General features: G+C 54.1%; 2 protein-coding genes across 7 annotated transcripts in view; one reads left to right on the top strand and one right to left on the bottom strand.

Annotated features, from left to right (window-relative positions):
* The first annotated feature begins 268 nt into the window (after nucleotides 1-268).
* Nucleotides 269-2,965, top strand: Prxl2b (peroxiredoxin like 2B). Its single transcript, XM_021160132.2, has 7 exons — nucleotides 269-433; nucleotides 696-900; nucleotides 1,197-1,248; nucleotides 1,805-1,868; nucleotides 1,950-2,025; nucleotides 2,216-2,334; nucleotides 2,767-2,965. The coding sequence occupies exons 1-7, from the start codon at nucleotides 371-373 to the stop codon at nucleotides 2,791-2,793; spliced, it is 606 nt and encodes a 201-aa protein (XP_021015791.1). The 5' UTR covers nucleotides 269-370; the 3' UTR covers nucleotides 2,794-2,965.
* Nucleotides 2,966-3,872: 907 nt separating this feature from the next.
* The window catches only part of Mmel1 (membrane metalloendopeptidase like 1), a 26,607-nt gene continuing 15,380 nt past the window's right edge, over nucleotides 3,873-15,099 (bottom strand). For 2 of the 6 annotated variants that reach the window (XM_021160125.1, XM_021160129.2), the window contains 18 exons: nucleotides 14,519-14,614; nucleotides 13,918-14,036; nucleotides 13,321-13,386; nucleotides 11,604-11,738; nucleotides 11,439-11,528; nucleotides 9,794-9,930; nucleotides 9,393-9,486; nucleotides 8,483-8,611; nucleotides 7,872-7,970; nucleotides 7,418-7,501; nucleotides 6,932-7,035; nucleotides 6,569-6,627; nucleotides 6,089-6,208; nucleotides 5,478-5,611; nucleotides 5,308-5,373; nucleotides 4,713-4,808; nucleotides 4,368-4,444; nucleotides 3,873-4,281 (listed from right to left, as the gene is read on the bottom strand). In XM_021160125.1, coding sequence (XP_021015784.1) covers nucleotides 4,182-4,281; nucleotides 4,368-4,444; nucleotides 4,713-4,808; nucleotides 5,308-5,373; nucleotides 5,478-5,611; nucleotides 6,089-6,208; nucleotides 6,569-6,627; nucleotides 6,932-7,035; nucleotides 7,418-7,501; nucleotides 7,872-7,970; nucleotides 8,483-8,611; nucleotides 9,393-9,486; nucleotides 9,794-9,930; nucleotides 11,439-11,528; nucleotides 11,604-11,738; nucleotides 13,321-13,386; nucleotides 13,918-14,036; nucleotides 14,519-14,614 — 1,805 coding nt within the window. In that variant the 3' untranslated portion in view covers nucleotides 3,873-4,181. The remainder of the gene's footprint in view (nucleotides 4,282-4,367; nucleotides 4,445-4,712; nucleotides 4,809-5,307; nucleotides 5,374-5,477; nucleotides 5,612-6,088; nucleotides 6,209-6,568; nucleotides 6,628-6,931; nucleotides 7,036-7,417; nucleotides 7,502-7,871; nucleotides 7,971-8,482; nucleotides 8,612-9,392; nucleotides 9,487-9,793; nucleotides 9,931-11,438; nucleotides 11,529-11,603; nucleotides 11,739-13,320; nucleotides 13,387-13,917; nucleotides 14,037-14,518; nucleotides 14,615-15,099) is intronic. The other 4 variants (XM_021160126.2, XM_021160131.2, XM_021160128.2 and 1 more) reach the window with 4 other exon arrangements.

Genomic DNA, 15,099 nt, shown 5'->3' with positions numbered 1-15,099 from the left:
ACGCAAATGCTAGAGAGCCACACAAACGCATTCTGCGCAGGCGCACCGCTTGCAGCTTGTCGGTTGAGCTTTACCTGCTACGCCATTGGCTTATACATATGCAAATAAAGCAACCCAGGCAGAGGCAAAGAGATCTTCAGTGATTGCCTCTTTGGAGAGAGGGTGTGCCTGTATACTAATATCAGGGGCGGAGCCTGGGGCGAGACAAGCGCATAGTCCTGTGACCTGAACTCCCTGGAGGTGGTGCCCTCCAGGACTGGGGCGGGATTATGGGCGGGGCATAGGCTGGCTGAAGAGCCTGCGCAGGACTGAGTGAGCCTCCCCGGGGCCAGGAGAAGGGATCCCGGAGCAGAAAGGGACGGAGGAGGCCATGAATGTGGTGGACCTTGGTCGCGTAGGAGCGTGTGTCTTGAAGCATGCAGTGACTGGGGAGGTGAGATTTGGCTCGCGCAGGGCGGAGAACGCCTCCCCTAGCACCTGGCCCAGAGCCTTGGCAACTCACATGGGTTGGAGTGGAGGTCCTGAGGGGTCCTATGAGTTCGCGTACTGGGTGTGGGTACAGCTCATGGTCCACAGAGGAACCATCAGGAGGACCAGTCAGCTGCGAATCTTGGAGCAGCACGCTGCGGGACATGTGAGGCTGCCGGGCATAGGGGGTTGGTGAGCCCATGTCCCCTGACCCATCCATTCTGTAGGCTGTGGAGCTGCGGAGCCTATGGCAGGAGAAAGCGTGTGTGGTGGCCGGTCTGCGACGCTTCGGCTGCATGGTGTGCCGCTGGATCGCCCAGGACCTCAGCAACCTCCGGAGCATCCTGGACCAACACGATGTGCGCCTAGTGGGCGTAGGGCCTGAGGCCCTGGGCCTGCAGGAGTTTCTAGATGGTGGTTACTTCTCAGGAGGTGCGACTCTTCCCGGACTCAGAGCCTGGACTGACCTCTCCCTTTCTAGGCCCAACAAGAACATATTCATGTGTCAGCATATGCAGCTCTTCCCTGCCCAGCCTTTAGCCTGTGCTCTGGCTGGTGCCCAGACCTAGTGGCAAAGTCCCAGTGACTCTTGCCCTTCCCGTTTAAGCTCTGGTGACATTCAATCCTGCCTTGCTACTCCTGGCTTGGGTGGGTGGAGCTGGATACAGTAAGTGGAGGGGACAGACTGTTGGAAGCCTGGGGCGCATAGCTGTGGCTTTCCTTTCTAGAACTCTACCTTGATGAGAGCAAGCAAATCTATAAGGAGCTGGGCTTCAAGCGGTAAGTGTTACTGTTTGGGGGCATGAGTTTAGCCAGGGACAGGAGGACAGAGTGGCTACTGCTGTCTTATGCGCCTTCTTGCTACTGCCGTTTGCTCTGCTTTCCAGTTTGTCTCCTGGAAACTGACACTGGTGCTTCAGTCAGCCCTTCTATGGGGTCTTCTAATGGGTGTTGGTCCCAAGCCAGGCCTGTCCTCAGAAGTCTGCAATTTCATAAACAGGAGGGACCTTGGAGCCCAGTGCCTTAGCCATGGCCCATTGCAGTCCTCTGTTGCCACAGACTGCCTGTCATGATAGGCAGTGCCAGCTAAGCGAGATCCCTGGGCACACCCAGCTTGGAGCTCATTTCCTCACACTCCATACCATCTCTCTTCAGGGCCCCCAAGGCTAACTGTATTCAGCCTGGGGTCTCTCAGGGCTTGTGTAGATCCTGGTTAGACTGGTTGCTGATCTGCCTGAGCCCTGGGTTAGATAAGTGGGTGGGGCAGGACACTGGGAACAGGTGTGGATACTTGTGCTCCACCAGAATCTGGACTAGGGACCCTATGTCTTTGTAGGTACAACAGCTTGAGCATCCTACCAGCTGCCCTGGGAAAACCTGTTCGTGATGTAGCCTCCAAGGTTTGTGGTTTGAGAGCATTGGTGGAAATCCCTGTGGCATTCCCTCCGAGACTGACCTGAGTCCCGTTCCTGTCTTTGCAGGCTAAAGCTGTTGGTATCCAGGGGAACCTGTCTGGTGACCTGCTGCAAAGTGGAGGGCTGCTGGTGGTCAGCAAGGGTGGGTCAGGGCAAGATAGAGAGCCCCATCTTGCTCATCTTGGTGGCTCATGTCATGTCCTTATGCTCCCTCTCTGGTCTTGGGTACCTGGGTGAGGGATTGGGCTGCTTGGCTTGGTCAGTGGATTACTCTCACTTCCCGGCACAGAGATGCAAGATGCACACAACTGACTCCCTGCCTGTGATCACAGGTGGCGACAAGGTACTGTTGCACTTCATCCAGAAGTCCCCGGGTGACTATGTTCCCCAGGAGAACATCCTGCAGGCCTTGGGTATCTCTGCAGAGGTTTGCTCCAGCAAGCCACCCCAGGTGAGCAGAGGCCTTGGGGAACACTGCTTGTTACCAACCCTTAAGTATATATCACTCGCTTTGGGACAGTGCTTGGCGTAGCCAGGCGCTGAGCTATAGCCTCTTAGGATTTACGTAATTTTCTCCACGTTGGCAGCCTTGGGAGGTAGATGAGTCTCTATGATTCTGCTTGCAGAGAGGGGGATAGGGTGAGCAGTAGAGAGGCCAGTGGGCAGGCAAAGCAGGGCCCCACTGTGTGAGAAAAGGTGGGCTGTTACCTAGATGTGTCTGTCAGGCCTTAGTATGTCCTGCCTCCCATTCTCCCGTGGAAGAGAGTAACGTGTGGGTTAGGCTGCTTCCCATGTCCAGCGTGCCTCCTTCACGATTTGGGTGGTGGGCGCCACTAGCCTCTGAGGAGTGCGACCAGGCTGACGGCCCCTGCGGTCTCCACAGTGTGATGAAGAGGTGTGTGGGAGGTGACACGCACAGCCTGAGGACCTGGAGGCATCTGTAACCTTGGATGTGTTTGGAACACAAAGAATCCCTGTGGAGCCACTGAGCCAAGACGTTGGACCTTGTTCATCTTTCAACAGCAATGAGCCATTAAAGTGCAGGTCCTGGGCAGTGAGCGTCTCACTGCTTCCACAGTGCACCCACATCCTTCCCCACAGCACTGTTGTTCCCTACAGGCAGGAGGGGTGTCAAAGTGTCATCTTCCTAGAGGACAGACTTCAGGCCTTGGTTATGGGACCCTGGGGACAACCATGTCATTTCCTTCCAAGGTGACCTAACGCTGTAGCTCACTTTGTTTGGGACAGAGAGTCAGGCTGAGGATATGGAGGGGAGAGTTCTTCAGTAGGACTTTGGCCCCAGCCCCCAAATGGAGCCCAGTTGTGGGGACTGGGAAGGCGGGTGTCTGCTTGTGTCTATGGTGGAAGACTGAAGGCTAATGGGGTTCAGGGAAGAGATGACAGATGAAGACCGAGGAATCCTTCCCTGATCTGAATGGCTGGTATGTCCTGGGAGAAGCCTGGGTCAGGATAAGCATGTCTGTGTCCCCAGGGTCCTAAGGTCCAAGCAGAACTCCAGACACCCCACCATTTCAGGGCTCCCCTTGTCAAGGGATCTTCCCTCGAGGTGGGGCCCTGATGGCCAGATTAGCACTTTCTAAATCCAAGCCAGGGTGACTACAATGTCCACCTTGATGTCCTCCCTCTATCCAGTGACATTTTGTAAACAGCAGGTGATGTCCCCTTTACAATCTAGACCATCTCTGGCTTCCAGATTCCACCCCTTGCTCCCCAGGTCTCTGGGTGTCCCTGCCAGGTACTGACGTGAGTCACCAGAATGTAGATCTGGTCCAGCCCTGTAAGCCCAATCCACTGAATTGTGGTTGTGGCCTTCAGGGGTATCCTGGTCTCCTCATGGTTCCCACAGCACCAGGATTCTCAGAGGCTGGTCTTGAACCCTTTCTCTCAGCAGCTGTAATTCTCCCCCTGGCCACAGCTTACCCAGGCCTTCCACCCCCACTCCCCGGACTCCAACATATACAAAACAAAGTCGTCTTTGAAGCGTTTACTTAGCTCAAGTCTGAAGCTCGAGAACGTTTAGCCACACACTATGGAGAGGGTGGAAGGCAGCTGACTGCTCTTACCGGGCTGCTGACCCTCACTGGCCTGAGGGGGCGCAGGACCGGCACCACTCATCCCGGGTGTGTGTGGGCGGGTGGCTACACTCTAGGCTGGGCGCGGAGGGCTGGCTGGTGGCTCCAGTGGCCTTCAGGCAAAGACCTGCACATCTCTGCCAGCTACACCATTCAAGAAGCCTCTGGGTGGCGAGGCATGGGCTGCAGCATAGATCAACCTTGGCTACCAGATGCGACATCGCTTCATGGGGTGCATGGGGCTGCCTCGTGGGCAGTGGAATGCCTCAGAGAAGCCTGGCAGGTTCTGTAGTGAGCCCAGCACCCTGTAGACCAGCAAGAAGGTCTGAGATGTTGGGAGGAGCCCAGGACCGAGGCGGTGTAAGCATGCTAGCTTGGGGACTGCACTTGCCTGTACTTAAGAGGACTGTGGACATCCGTCTTGATGGACTGGACGGCGAACTCTGGCCTGTAGGACCCACACCACACCTGGAGATGCATGGGTGGTCTGGTTACTGGCCTGAGGGCCAGAGCAGCACCCCTTGCACTAGGGAGTTCCTATCTCCCTAAACAGCTGTTCGTAAGATGAGGATATGGAGGCCAACAGGTCCCTTCCCTCCCTCCACATCTGCTGCCTTCCCCCCAGCCGGTGTTTTTGGGGTGTGGCAAGCTCATGGTGACCTTGGAAGTACTCTAGAGAGAACTCTCCAAAGCCATGAGAGAGGAGACCAAGGACTAGGTCCCTCCTAGGGATTACCTGGGCATAGTTGATGAAGAAAAGCTGGGCATAGGTCAGGTTCAGTCCCGGCAGTCGCTGATCTTTGCCACCATCAGCCAGCCACCGTAGGTAAGCCTGCGAGCACCAAAGTGGGTCTGGGTCCAGCCAGGCTTCCAGAGAGCCACATGCAGAATAATCCAGGACCTGCCCAGGTGGATGCCCTGCCTCCCAAGCTTAGGGCTGATGTGCATAAGGCAGCTGATGTGCATAAGGCAGCTGCAGTCCTCCAAAGGTCTATTCAACAGGGCTCTGTGAGACCCTCGGCCAGAGAGCTACCACCCGGACTCTACCTACATGGGTCCTGGTACCCGGTGCTCTCTATCCTGAGGCTGTCCATGTGGGCTGTTGACACCCATGGTTATGTCATCTCTGTTGCGTATACTCGCTAGGAGACAAAAATGGTTCCTGTACCAGCTCAAGTGTGGGAAATGTGCAAGACTCCAGGTATACGGCTATGGGATACAGCTTCCTCCACAATTCAACTGGAGGGGTTTTAGGACACAGCCCCAGTTTGGGCATGGCCCTGCTTTGTTAGGACAATACCAGTGTCTCCAAGGGCCCTGCTAGGGCCCACCTTGTATGCCTGTCGCACACCTCCATTGTCGGCAATGTTCTCCCCGAGGGTGCTGAATCCGTTCACCTGCATAAAAGGATGGAAGCTAGCTGGCCCTGGCCCCCTCTCGTCCCATGGGGCCAGGGCTGGGTACAGTTGCAGAGCCACCACAATGCTGGTGACATGCTTACATTCTGGTTGTCTGCTAGTTCCCAAGAGAAGTTGCCGTACTGATAGATCATGCATTGCGACTGCTGTTGGAAGTGCCGGGCCGAGAAGTTACTCCACCAGTCCAGCATGTTGCCGTTCTTGTCAAAGTTCCGACCTGCGCAGGAGCAGAGGACCTGCACACTTGGGGACATGCATACTGTCCCCAAGGCCCTGTTTTACCGCCCCACTGCACCCTCTAGCAAGGCCAGCTCAGTGCTCGGATGTTTATGATCTTTCTCTGGCAGCTAGAGTTCAGGGGTTCCAAGCACATAGCACCATGTTTGGGGGCTGCTTAGGAGAGCTTCCATGCCACCCCATCCTTGCCCCTGAAATTAGGGCCAGGAGTCCCAAATTCAGCTGATCCAACCCCACATGGAGGAGCACATGGCTACCCTCATATGATCCCCCTGGCTAAACCACGTGGGAGAAAAAGCTAAGACATCATTGATGGTGTCAGGCCCTAAGAGTCAATGGGGCAGCTCCTTCAGGAATGGAGACTAGGCGAGGCCTCTGTCCAACTAACCCGTTAAGAAACTAAATGGATGACCCTAGCCTGCTCAGTGTGTTGGGGCACTCCTGAATGCTGCTTTACCATTATCATCAAAGCCGTGTGTGATCTCATGCCCGATCACCATCCCGATGCCCCCAAAATTCAAGGACTGTGGTTGGTCCTTGCTGAAGAAGGGCGGCTGGAGAATCCCTGCTGGAAAGACTGTCCCCCCCAGGGTGACAAAGATGATCAGTGAGTGGGCACCTGTGTGTGCCAAGCTCAGGTGAGTGCCTCCACTGGGCCCTGTCATCTGAAGCTAGGACTCCTGCCCAATGTACAGATAAGGAAACACTCAGACACCAAAGCAGGAGTGTTGGATGAGGACCCATGCCCAATTTCTTACTGACTACTGCTGCCTTCTGAAAAGTGCTCCCTTCTGTTTCCTTTGTGTCCCTCCCGACCTACGACCCTTGAGGTGGACCATAGGTGACTGACATCACCTGGAACCCATTCCCCTTCTGAGAATAGACAGTTTCCTGGACAAGGGTGAGGGGCTGTACTGGAGAGGCAAGGTGGACTTACCGATCTGGTTTCTGTTTGGGGAGTAGAATGCATTGACCACTGCAGCCCCGATGATCCAGCTGTGGTAAATACACCGGTCACTTGGAGTCCACATCTGCCAGGATGCTCTCTATGGTCCCTGTGCCCTGGCTGACCAGATCCTGCCCTTAAGAGCTCTGTGGCAGAGTGGCCAGCTACTACTGCAGCATCCTAAGCCAACCCCAAGGTCTGGTTCCTCTCTGAGGCCCCCAAAGCAGAGGATGCTGGGGAGGAGGAGGACTTAGGTCTAGTGTCCTCTTTGGCTGGCATCAGGACAGACTCGTGTAGCCACCCTAGTAGGTAAGTCCTGTGTGCCAGGCTAGCCCATGTAGCCATCCTACTCACAGATTCTGGTCCACCTTTTCCCGAAGCTTCTTGAGGCTCCTCTGGGCATTGTTCTTGAGGTTCTGAAGCCCGTTCTCAAAATACAGGTCCTCATAGAAAGTCAACTATGAGAAGAAAAGAGCTTCGTGTGGCTGGCACTCAGCCTGGGTCCTCCAGAGTATGACAGGAGGGGCTAAGGGTTGGGGAAGGGTCTCAAGACACAAAGGTCAGCTGGGCTGACTCCTGGAAGAGGTACATGGGGAGGGTACCCCAACTCCAAGCATTTATGTGACTGTCAGAAAACTCGGTTTCTCTGGGCCTCAGTTTCCCCATCTGTGAACAGGGTGAGGTTAGAGTCACTCCAGGGTGTAGGGGTGTGGCTGAATGAATTAGGAGAGCAGAAGAATGCTTTACATGGAGTGCCCCCCCTCTCCGGGGTGGGGTGGGGGAGGTTGACTCAGAACAGGGGACTGGGGGGCGGGCAGGCCGAGCACTGAAGGTACGCACACTGGAGTACTCCTCATCCAGGTGTTTATTGTTATCTTCCAAAATGTAGTCAGGGTAGCCAATCTGTTCCCGGATATTCATGGCCTGAGTGGAGGAAGGGCTGCTAGAGTCATCTGCCATGGGCGATTCCCCCAGCCCCACTGCTGGTTCTGCTCCCTGCTATGTCAGCAAGGGAGTAACAGACAAGTTCCCTCCACCAGCTCGCAGAACCAGGCATGTAAGTGGTTCTCTATGTAAGTAGTTCTCTAGGCTCGGGAGTGACTGCCTTGTCACTGGCCCCAGAGGAACTTGGCTAGGTTCTAGCCTCAGACCGCAGAGCCTCCTTCTGCTCCCTGGGGATTACCCAGATGTGGGACCCATTCCAGCTTCCCTCCCACTAGGGCTGGACCTCCAGCAGGGGGTCCTGACCGCAGGAACTCCCCTGGGGATATCACACTGGTTGTGGCTTGCCCACCTTTTCCTGGGCCTTCTTCTTGGATTCCTCGTCCATCCAGTTCAGCTCATCCAGGTTATCCACAAACACGGACCTTACCTTCTCAATCAGCTCTCTGACCTGGGGAAATGCGCATGCCCATGTCCTAGAGGGCACGATTCGTGATCCAGGCTTGGTCTAGGATACCTTTTAGGAGGAGGCCAGTGCCACCCTGGCCCTGACCTCCTGGAAGAGTGACATTAATGTGGGCCACTGTTCTGGCACAGGGTTGTAGCCTCACTGGCTTTTTGGAAGCTTGCTTATACTTGGCTCAGAACCCATACAGCCTGTGCCTTCCTGGGGAGCCTAATAGGGTCCAGGGCTGGAGCCCAGGGTCAGAAACACCTGGGGTGGGGTTTCTTTCTCTGGGTCTTCCTCTGTTTTTTTGTGGGCACTGGCATTAATGCATATTCCATTAGGAGCCACCGACTTCAGGGAGAAAATAGGGGTTGAGTTGCTGTGCTCAAGTAGAGTGGAGATGGAGTCACCGGGTGGGGCGCTGATGACGGGGACTGGTATCCTTGCCAGGCGGCTGACCCACGGTAAGCCTCAGGTACCACGGGCGGTGCCCGTTTGGAGTCAAGGATACGCACCGTACTCTTGCTGTCCTTAGAGAAGGCCCGCTTGATGTAGAGGGAGCCCACAGCGCTCTCCATGTTACTGTTGACATAGCTGACACACTCTCGCCAGCGTACCTCCTCCACGGTTGTGCCGTACAGCGCCTGGTGTGTTTCTTTATTCACTGGCTTGCTCACCCACTCACTGTTTCCCGTGTGCCAAGGCTAACTTTCCCAGGTCAGGTTTGGGGCCCTGAGCTTGTGAGGCAGGCAGGTCTCTCCCACCATGGGCTTCAGGGTACCCAGAGGGGGACACCAGATGCTGCCCCTGGACATGAGAAGGTCATTGTGCTATTTTGAAGGGACTTGTCTTTCCCACTCAGACTCTGCTCTCATCCTCTGGGTGCTGTGGTCTGCCTGGACTTTTCCCAAAGCTCAGGGCTAGCACTGACCCTGGAGCAAAAGCATGGAAATGTGTACGGCTTTGGCTACCAGCTCTCTAGATCCTGGTTCCCCTGGCTGTAGTGGCTGTAGGATTGCCTTCCTCCCCGTTCAGACTTGGTCCCTGAGCCCAAGCCAGGCCATTGAGAACTCTGTATCCTTGAAGTGGAGTGTCCTGCTCATATGGAGGCCTTGTGGCTGTTTCTCTTGTCTAGCCACTTGCCTTTTCTAGTGTCTCTACTGGCTGTTTACCCCTGGACCTCTTTGTCCTAATCTCACGACTTCTATAGAGCAACTCCTTAGATGTCCTGGTCCCTCCTCTGGCCACATTTGGTTTTGTCGGCTGCTGGCCGTTGACTGCCCTAGTAGAGCAGGGGCCCTTGTCTACCAGGTTCCAGTCTCAGACCCAAGGATGACAGACAGTGCATGGCCCTCAGCTTTACAGGCTGAAATGGACCCTGGAACCCTTGCCTGGGCAGGAGCTTCATCTCCAGGATGCGCTCACCTTGCGGTAGTCCACACGTGCCTCTTTGAATCTCTGGCTCAGGCTGCCAATGCGATCTAGCACCAGGCGCCATACCAGGTAGTTCTGCATGGTCCTAGAGGTAGCAGAGGTTAAATGAGACAGGGGACATGGGTTAGCCAGCAGGTTCCACACCCTGCATGGTTCTAGATTCTCCAAGAATTAACCTACTTATCCCTCATGCTTGACATGAGGTGCTGTGGACACCAAAATTGAACCTCTGTGTTCCTCACACTGGAGGAAAAGTGCTGGATGGGATCTTCTCCAGGAAGTAGTAGAAACTGTGTGTGTGCGTGTGTGTGTGCATGTGCGTGTGCGTGTGTGTGTGTTGTGGGCCAGGGACAAAGATGCTGAGGCCCTGTGGAAACTACCCTTGGGCTCACCGTGCTGAGTAGCTATCAATGATATCCTCCAGATTCTCCAGGTAGGGGATGCCGTAGACCACCACCTCCTCATCTGGGAACAGCTCGACTTCCACAGAAGACAGCACATTTTGTATGAAGAGAGTCCAGTTAAACCCCTGTAGAGAGGTGGGGAGGGAGAGAGGGGCTGGTGGCCCATACATCTAGGAAACTCACTTCCAGCTGAAGAACTTTTGGGAAACAGGTCAGGGGAGAAAGGACTGTCAATAGGAATCAGGACCAAAGGTGACATTTCTCTAGAGCCTGTGGGCTATGAAACAGTCAAGAGTCTATGTAGGCAGGGTGGTGGTGGCGCACACCTTTAATCCCAGCTCTTGGGAGGCAGAGGCAGAGGCAGGCAGATTTCTGAGTTCAAGGCCAGCCTGGTCTACAGAGTGAGTTCCAGGACAGCCAGGGCTATACAGAGAAACCCTGTCTTGAAAAACAAAACAAAACAAAACAGAAGAGTCTATGTAGAATATTTGAAAAATTAAGTGTAGTTGGGGAAAAATGCTGAGAGTGACTTACAAAGTAGGAAATATGATAGTCTTATATACTACATAAGTGGGATATTTATGTTTAAACATTTTTTTAGTATTCATGCTGAGAACTGAACACAGGACATCATACAGGCTAGGGCAGAGCTCCATTACTAAGCTCTCCCATTCCTATGGTCATATTTACTCTTAATAAATACTCCACAGTGCTGAGCTTTTAATGGCGTAACTTTAACTACTTTGGAAAAAAATGTGTTGACACATGGACTCTAGTCAGGCTGGCCTAGAACTGCTCTTGAGAATGCTCTTGGGGAGCTTACTGTGTGTGTGTGTGTGTGTGTGTGTGTGTGTGTGTGTGTGTGTGTGTTTTGTTTGTTTGTTTGAGTCAGGACTTCTCTGTGTAGCCCTGGCTGTCCTGGAACTCAGAGATCCACCTGCCTCTCCATCCCAAGTGCTGGGATTAAAGGCCTGTGCCACCATGCCTGGCTTGAGGTTATTGCTTAATTGAAGATTTATTTTAATTTTTCCTATGTGTGTGTGGTGTGCTTGCATATCTGTGGGTGTCTGTGGGTGCCCATGGAAATAAGAAGAGAACATTGGATTCCTGGAGCTGGAGTTGCAGGTGGTCATTAGCTGCCTGATGTGGGTACTGGATACTGAACGCTGGTCCTCTGAAAGTGCAAGTTCTTAATTCCTGAGCATTGTCTATAGCAACGACCTTCAAATCCAGGGACATGAGATGTGAAACACTGGATGTAATGAGCTGGGTCCCGGGCTCTCTTAGGCTTTTCCTGTTCTGTCCTTGGACAGAGAAATATAGATCCAAATGTTTATTTAGATGCTCCGGTCAGTAGGGAGGGGCTGAAGGCCCAATCACTTACTTCTGACCCGGGCCCTGTCCCAGCCCTGTCCTCTCTCTGACATGGCCCTTTAGAGCAGCTGTATCTCACCCTAGGGAGGAAGCCTGTTCCAGAGCAACAATGGCTGTTCTGCTGGGATTTTTCCACTGTGCTCATTTAAAGGTACTTTCTTCCCGAGTGCCAGCCATGTTAGAGCCAGGAGTAGCTATCTGGGAAATGAGTACCCAGATGGGTTGGGGCTGGGTCAGTGGGTGGGTACCTGGGTCTCACCTTCAGACCAAACCTTTCCTGTAGCTCCATCAGGTCCATTCGGTGGTACAGGGCAGTGACATCATGCCTTTTCTCCTGGGGGACTGTGGCCTGTGTGGGGACCAAGGGTCACACAGTGTGGTACTCAGCACCTAGCCCTAGCCTCCCAGCACAGCCCTGCCTCACGTTGGCCAGATGCGTCTCCAGTTCCAGCACCTCCGCCATCTCCTCCCGCACCATGGTGCTCTCCTTGGACAGGTTCTGGTCTTTCCTAAGCATAGTGGCCACTGACGTCATGAACTCCAGGTAGGCTTTCCGTACCTGGGCCAAAGGATGGATGGATGGACCTAGGTGGCTTTGGCCACCTGGGCCATCATGGAATACTCTGTGGGGTGGGGAAGGGGCGGGGTGTGACATGGAGTGGCCCCTGGAAGTTTGCCTTTCTAGCCTCCTCAACAGGCTCCAGCACAGATAGCACAGAAGGGAACATGTGGGGACTGTCCACAGCACACCCAGCTGTCACTGCCACCCTGATCCCCCTCCAGGGACAAGCCTGCCCGACAGCCTTTGTGTTCTGTGGTTTGGGCCAGCCAGCCAGCCCCTGTTCCTTTTCACCATGCCCATGCCTCTGTGGGTGAGGACGGTTTTTCAGAGACACACAGTGCCAGATTGGCCTCCTCAGGAGCTCAGTGTGTTCTCAGCTGTCGGTGCCTGGCTGAGGCTGCCCTGGCCATGATTCGACCATGGAGTGGTGGGGTATTGCTTCTTCAGGATGTTTGTCTATCCACCTGACATCTTTCTGCCTTCATGCCCATTCTTGAAGGGGCTGCCCTCGCTCTAGCTGAGGCTGGAGACTACCCCCTCCACTAGTGCTTAGCTCTGCCACCTGCCAGATTGCTGGCCACACACTCAAGCTTTTGGGATATTCCAGATCCCAATTGTCTGTATCCTGCGACCTTCTTCCAGCCCCCATCTTTGACCACATGGTCCTTCCTCCTGGTCCCAACCATCTGTCAGATCCCGGCAGCTTGACACCCATGAGCCCTTCCAGCCCTGCAGCGTGGGTTACTCCTGCCTCCTGCCCCTTCCCATCCTGTTCCTGGGTGTCCTTGCTGTCCCTGTCTTCTTTCTGCCCATCCCAGCTCTCCCTCCCACCCTGGGCTACTTAATAGTTGGCTTCTCTTCACAAATGCAGGAGCCGACTCTACCTAGCAGTCTCGGGGCCTCTGCCCACCCTAGGCTGAGTTCTGGGCCTCCCAGACACTGGACATCATTCTGCAAGGGAGGGTCAAGTTAAATGGATTGCCTGGGGCTGGAGAGATGGATCAGTGGTTAGAAATACTGACTGCTCTTTCAGAGGTTCTGAGTTTAATTCCCAGCAATCACATGGTGGCTCACAACCATCTGTAATGGGATCTGATGCCCTCTTCTGGTGTGTCTGAAGACAGCTATAGTGTATGCACATCAATCAATCAATCTTTTTTTTTTTTTTTTTTTTTTTTTTTTTTTGGTTTTTCGAGACAAGGTTTCTCTGTGTAGCCCTGGCTGTCCTGGAACTCACTGTAGACCAGGCTGGCCTCGAACTCAGAAATCTGCCTGCCTCTGCCTCCCAAGTGCTGGGATTAAAGCCGTGCGCCACCACGCCTGGCTCAACCTTTAAAATAATGGATTGCCTGCCTGGATGAACTCACCCACCTCAGGACTGACATAAGTGTAGAAATTGAGTGTCCATGTTTTTGTCCCCAGCACTTAGTACCTGGCCACATTCCCATAAGTGCTTATACAGGCTGATTTGGGAAGCAAGGCTAGTGGATAAACGGTAGTGCTGAGTCCCAGGTGGGCCCAAGGCCTGTGACATGCACACAACGGTATCTGACATGAGCCCTCAAGGCTCCCTGCTTACCTTGTGGTTGTTGTCCTCCTGGAAATAGTACTCCCGGGATGGCATGCCCAAGGTGGGCTGGTCTATCTGGAAACACACAGAGGGCGTGACTCCTGGCAGAGTGGGGATCCCCGTAGCCTGGCTGAGGTGGGCACTGGTCCCCTCCCCCAGGACTGTGCCTGGTAGAACACCGGCTCCCTGTGGAAGTCAGATGCTTCCAACCCCAAACCTCTCCCTGACATAGAGAGGGGGTTGCAGGTTGGGACTTGCAAGGAGGCCAGAGAGGGGATGGATGGGACACAGGTCCCCCATGGGAAGAACTCACATCGTACCTAAAGTATGCTTCTCTGACCTTCCAGCTATGGCTCCTGCAGGCTTCCTGCCCAGGTGCCAAAACCCTCACAATGGGCAAGAAACAGGCTAAGCACAAGGCCAGCCTCTCTGCTCAGCACAATTCACATCATAGCCGTGGCAGAGAAAACATGCACTGAGCTCACAGGTCTTCCCCAGCCATCGTCCTGGTCTATCTCCCTGCTTTGCTGCCAAAGTCCAGAGTCAGGCACCGGGGAGCCTGCTGACCCTGTTCCACAACCCCCTCTCCCCGAGGGCATTGCATACGTAGATGACGTGCCGGCTGGAGTTCTGGTCGTCATTCCAGATGAAGAGGTCGATGAGGACCCGTCTGTTGAACTGTGAGTTCAACACAGCCAACTGTCGCTCCAGTTCCCACTTGAAGCCTGAGGAGTTAGCACCCATGATGGAGACCAGCTAGCCCATCTCCAGACAGGGAACTAACTGCCTCCTAAGCACAGAGCATTCTGGAGGTGTAGGGAGCCCTGTCTGGCTTAGGTAGGAAACTCACTGTGGGCCTTTGGGGACTGAGGGACTATTCTCCAAGTATTCCGTAGGGAGATAGGTTCTGAGACAATCGTGTGTGTGTGTGTGTGTGTGTGTGTGTGTGTGTGTGTGTGTGTGTGTGTGTGTGATGCTGTCTAAGGGATGAGCAGAGGGATATGAAGACTGGGTCTAGAACAGAGGTTCAGGGAACCAGCTGTCACCGACTTCCCCCAATGTGGAGCCTAAGCCAGCTTTTGGGATCCTAAATTGGCTCTGGAAGGAACGAGCCCTCGGGGCTTCCCAAGAGCAGGTGGTTAGCTTGTGGGCAGCTTTGGGGTTGAGTAAACCTCTCCCTGAAGTCTGCAAACTGGACGATACTCACCCATGGTCTCGTTCCACTTATCCATGGCCACAGGCCAACCTCCTACCATTTTTAAGACGCTCAGCAGGGGCTCAGAGTCTCTCTTCTCAATCACACCTGGGAAGGGGAGGAGGGATGTGTGCTCAGTTAGACTCCACTGGCTCAGGCGCCATGACACAAACCCGGAGCATGACCCCTTTGTAGGCTCAGCTTTAGTTCAGAGGTTGCTGGTGAAGTACACACTTCCCTGGGGCCAAGGAGCTTGGGAACTAGCTTGGTGAGCAAGCCTAGGAAAGGAGTTGTGGCCAGGAGGGAGGCCCAGAGACAGAAGGTCACACGGGGCCCATGTGACTTGTGTCTGCAGCACAATGGCAGTCTAAAGACTTGGGCTAAGGAGGGTCCCTCTAAGGAAGTGTTTTTTTTTTGTTTTTTTTTTTTCGTTTTTTTTTTTTTTTTTTTTTTTTAATCAGGTTTAGGAAACCTCTGGTGAAATTTTTGGGGTCACTTAGTAGACAGGGTACATCCAGAAGTCACCACAGACACAGAGGAGGACTCTCGGGTGACAGAAGCAGAACTTCAGAGCTGGCAACAAGAAGGGGCTG

This window comes from Mus caroli, chromosome 4, assembly GCF_900094665.2.
Source record: "Mus caroli chromosome 4, CAROLI_EIJ_v1.1, whole genome shotgun sequence".
NCBI lineage: Eukaryota > Metazoa > Chordata > Mammalia > Rodentia > Muridae > Mus > Mus caroli.
Note: the sequence above shows the minus strand (reverse complement) of the source record. Positions and strands in the feature narration are given on the sequence as shown.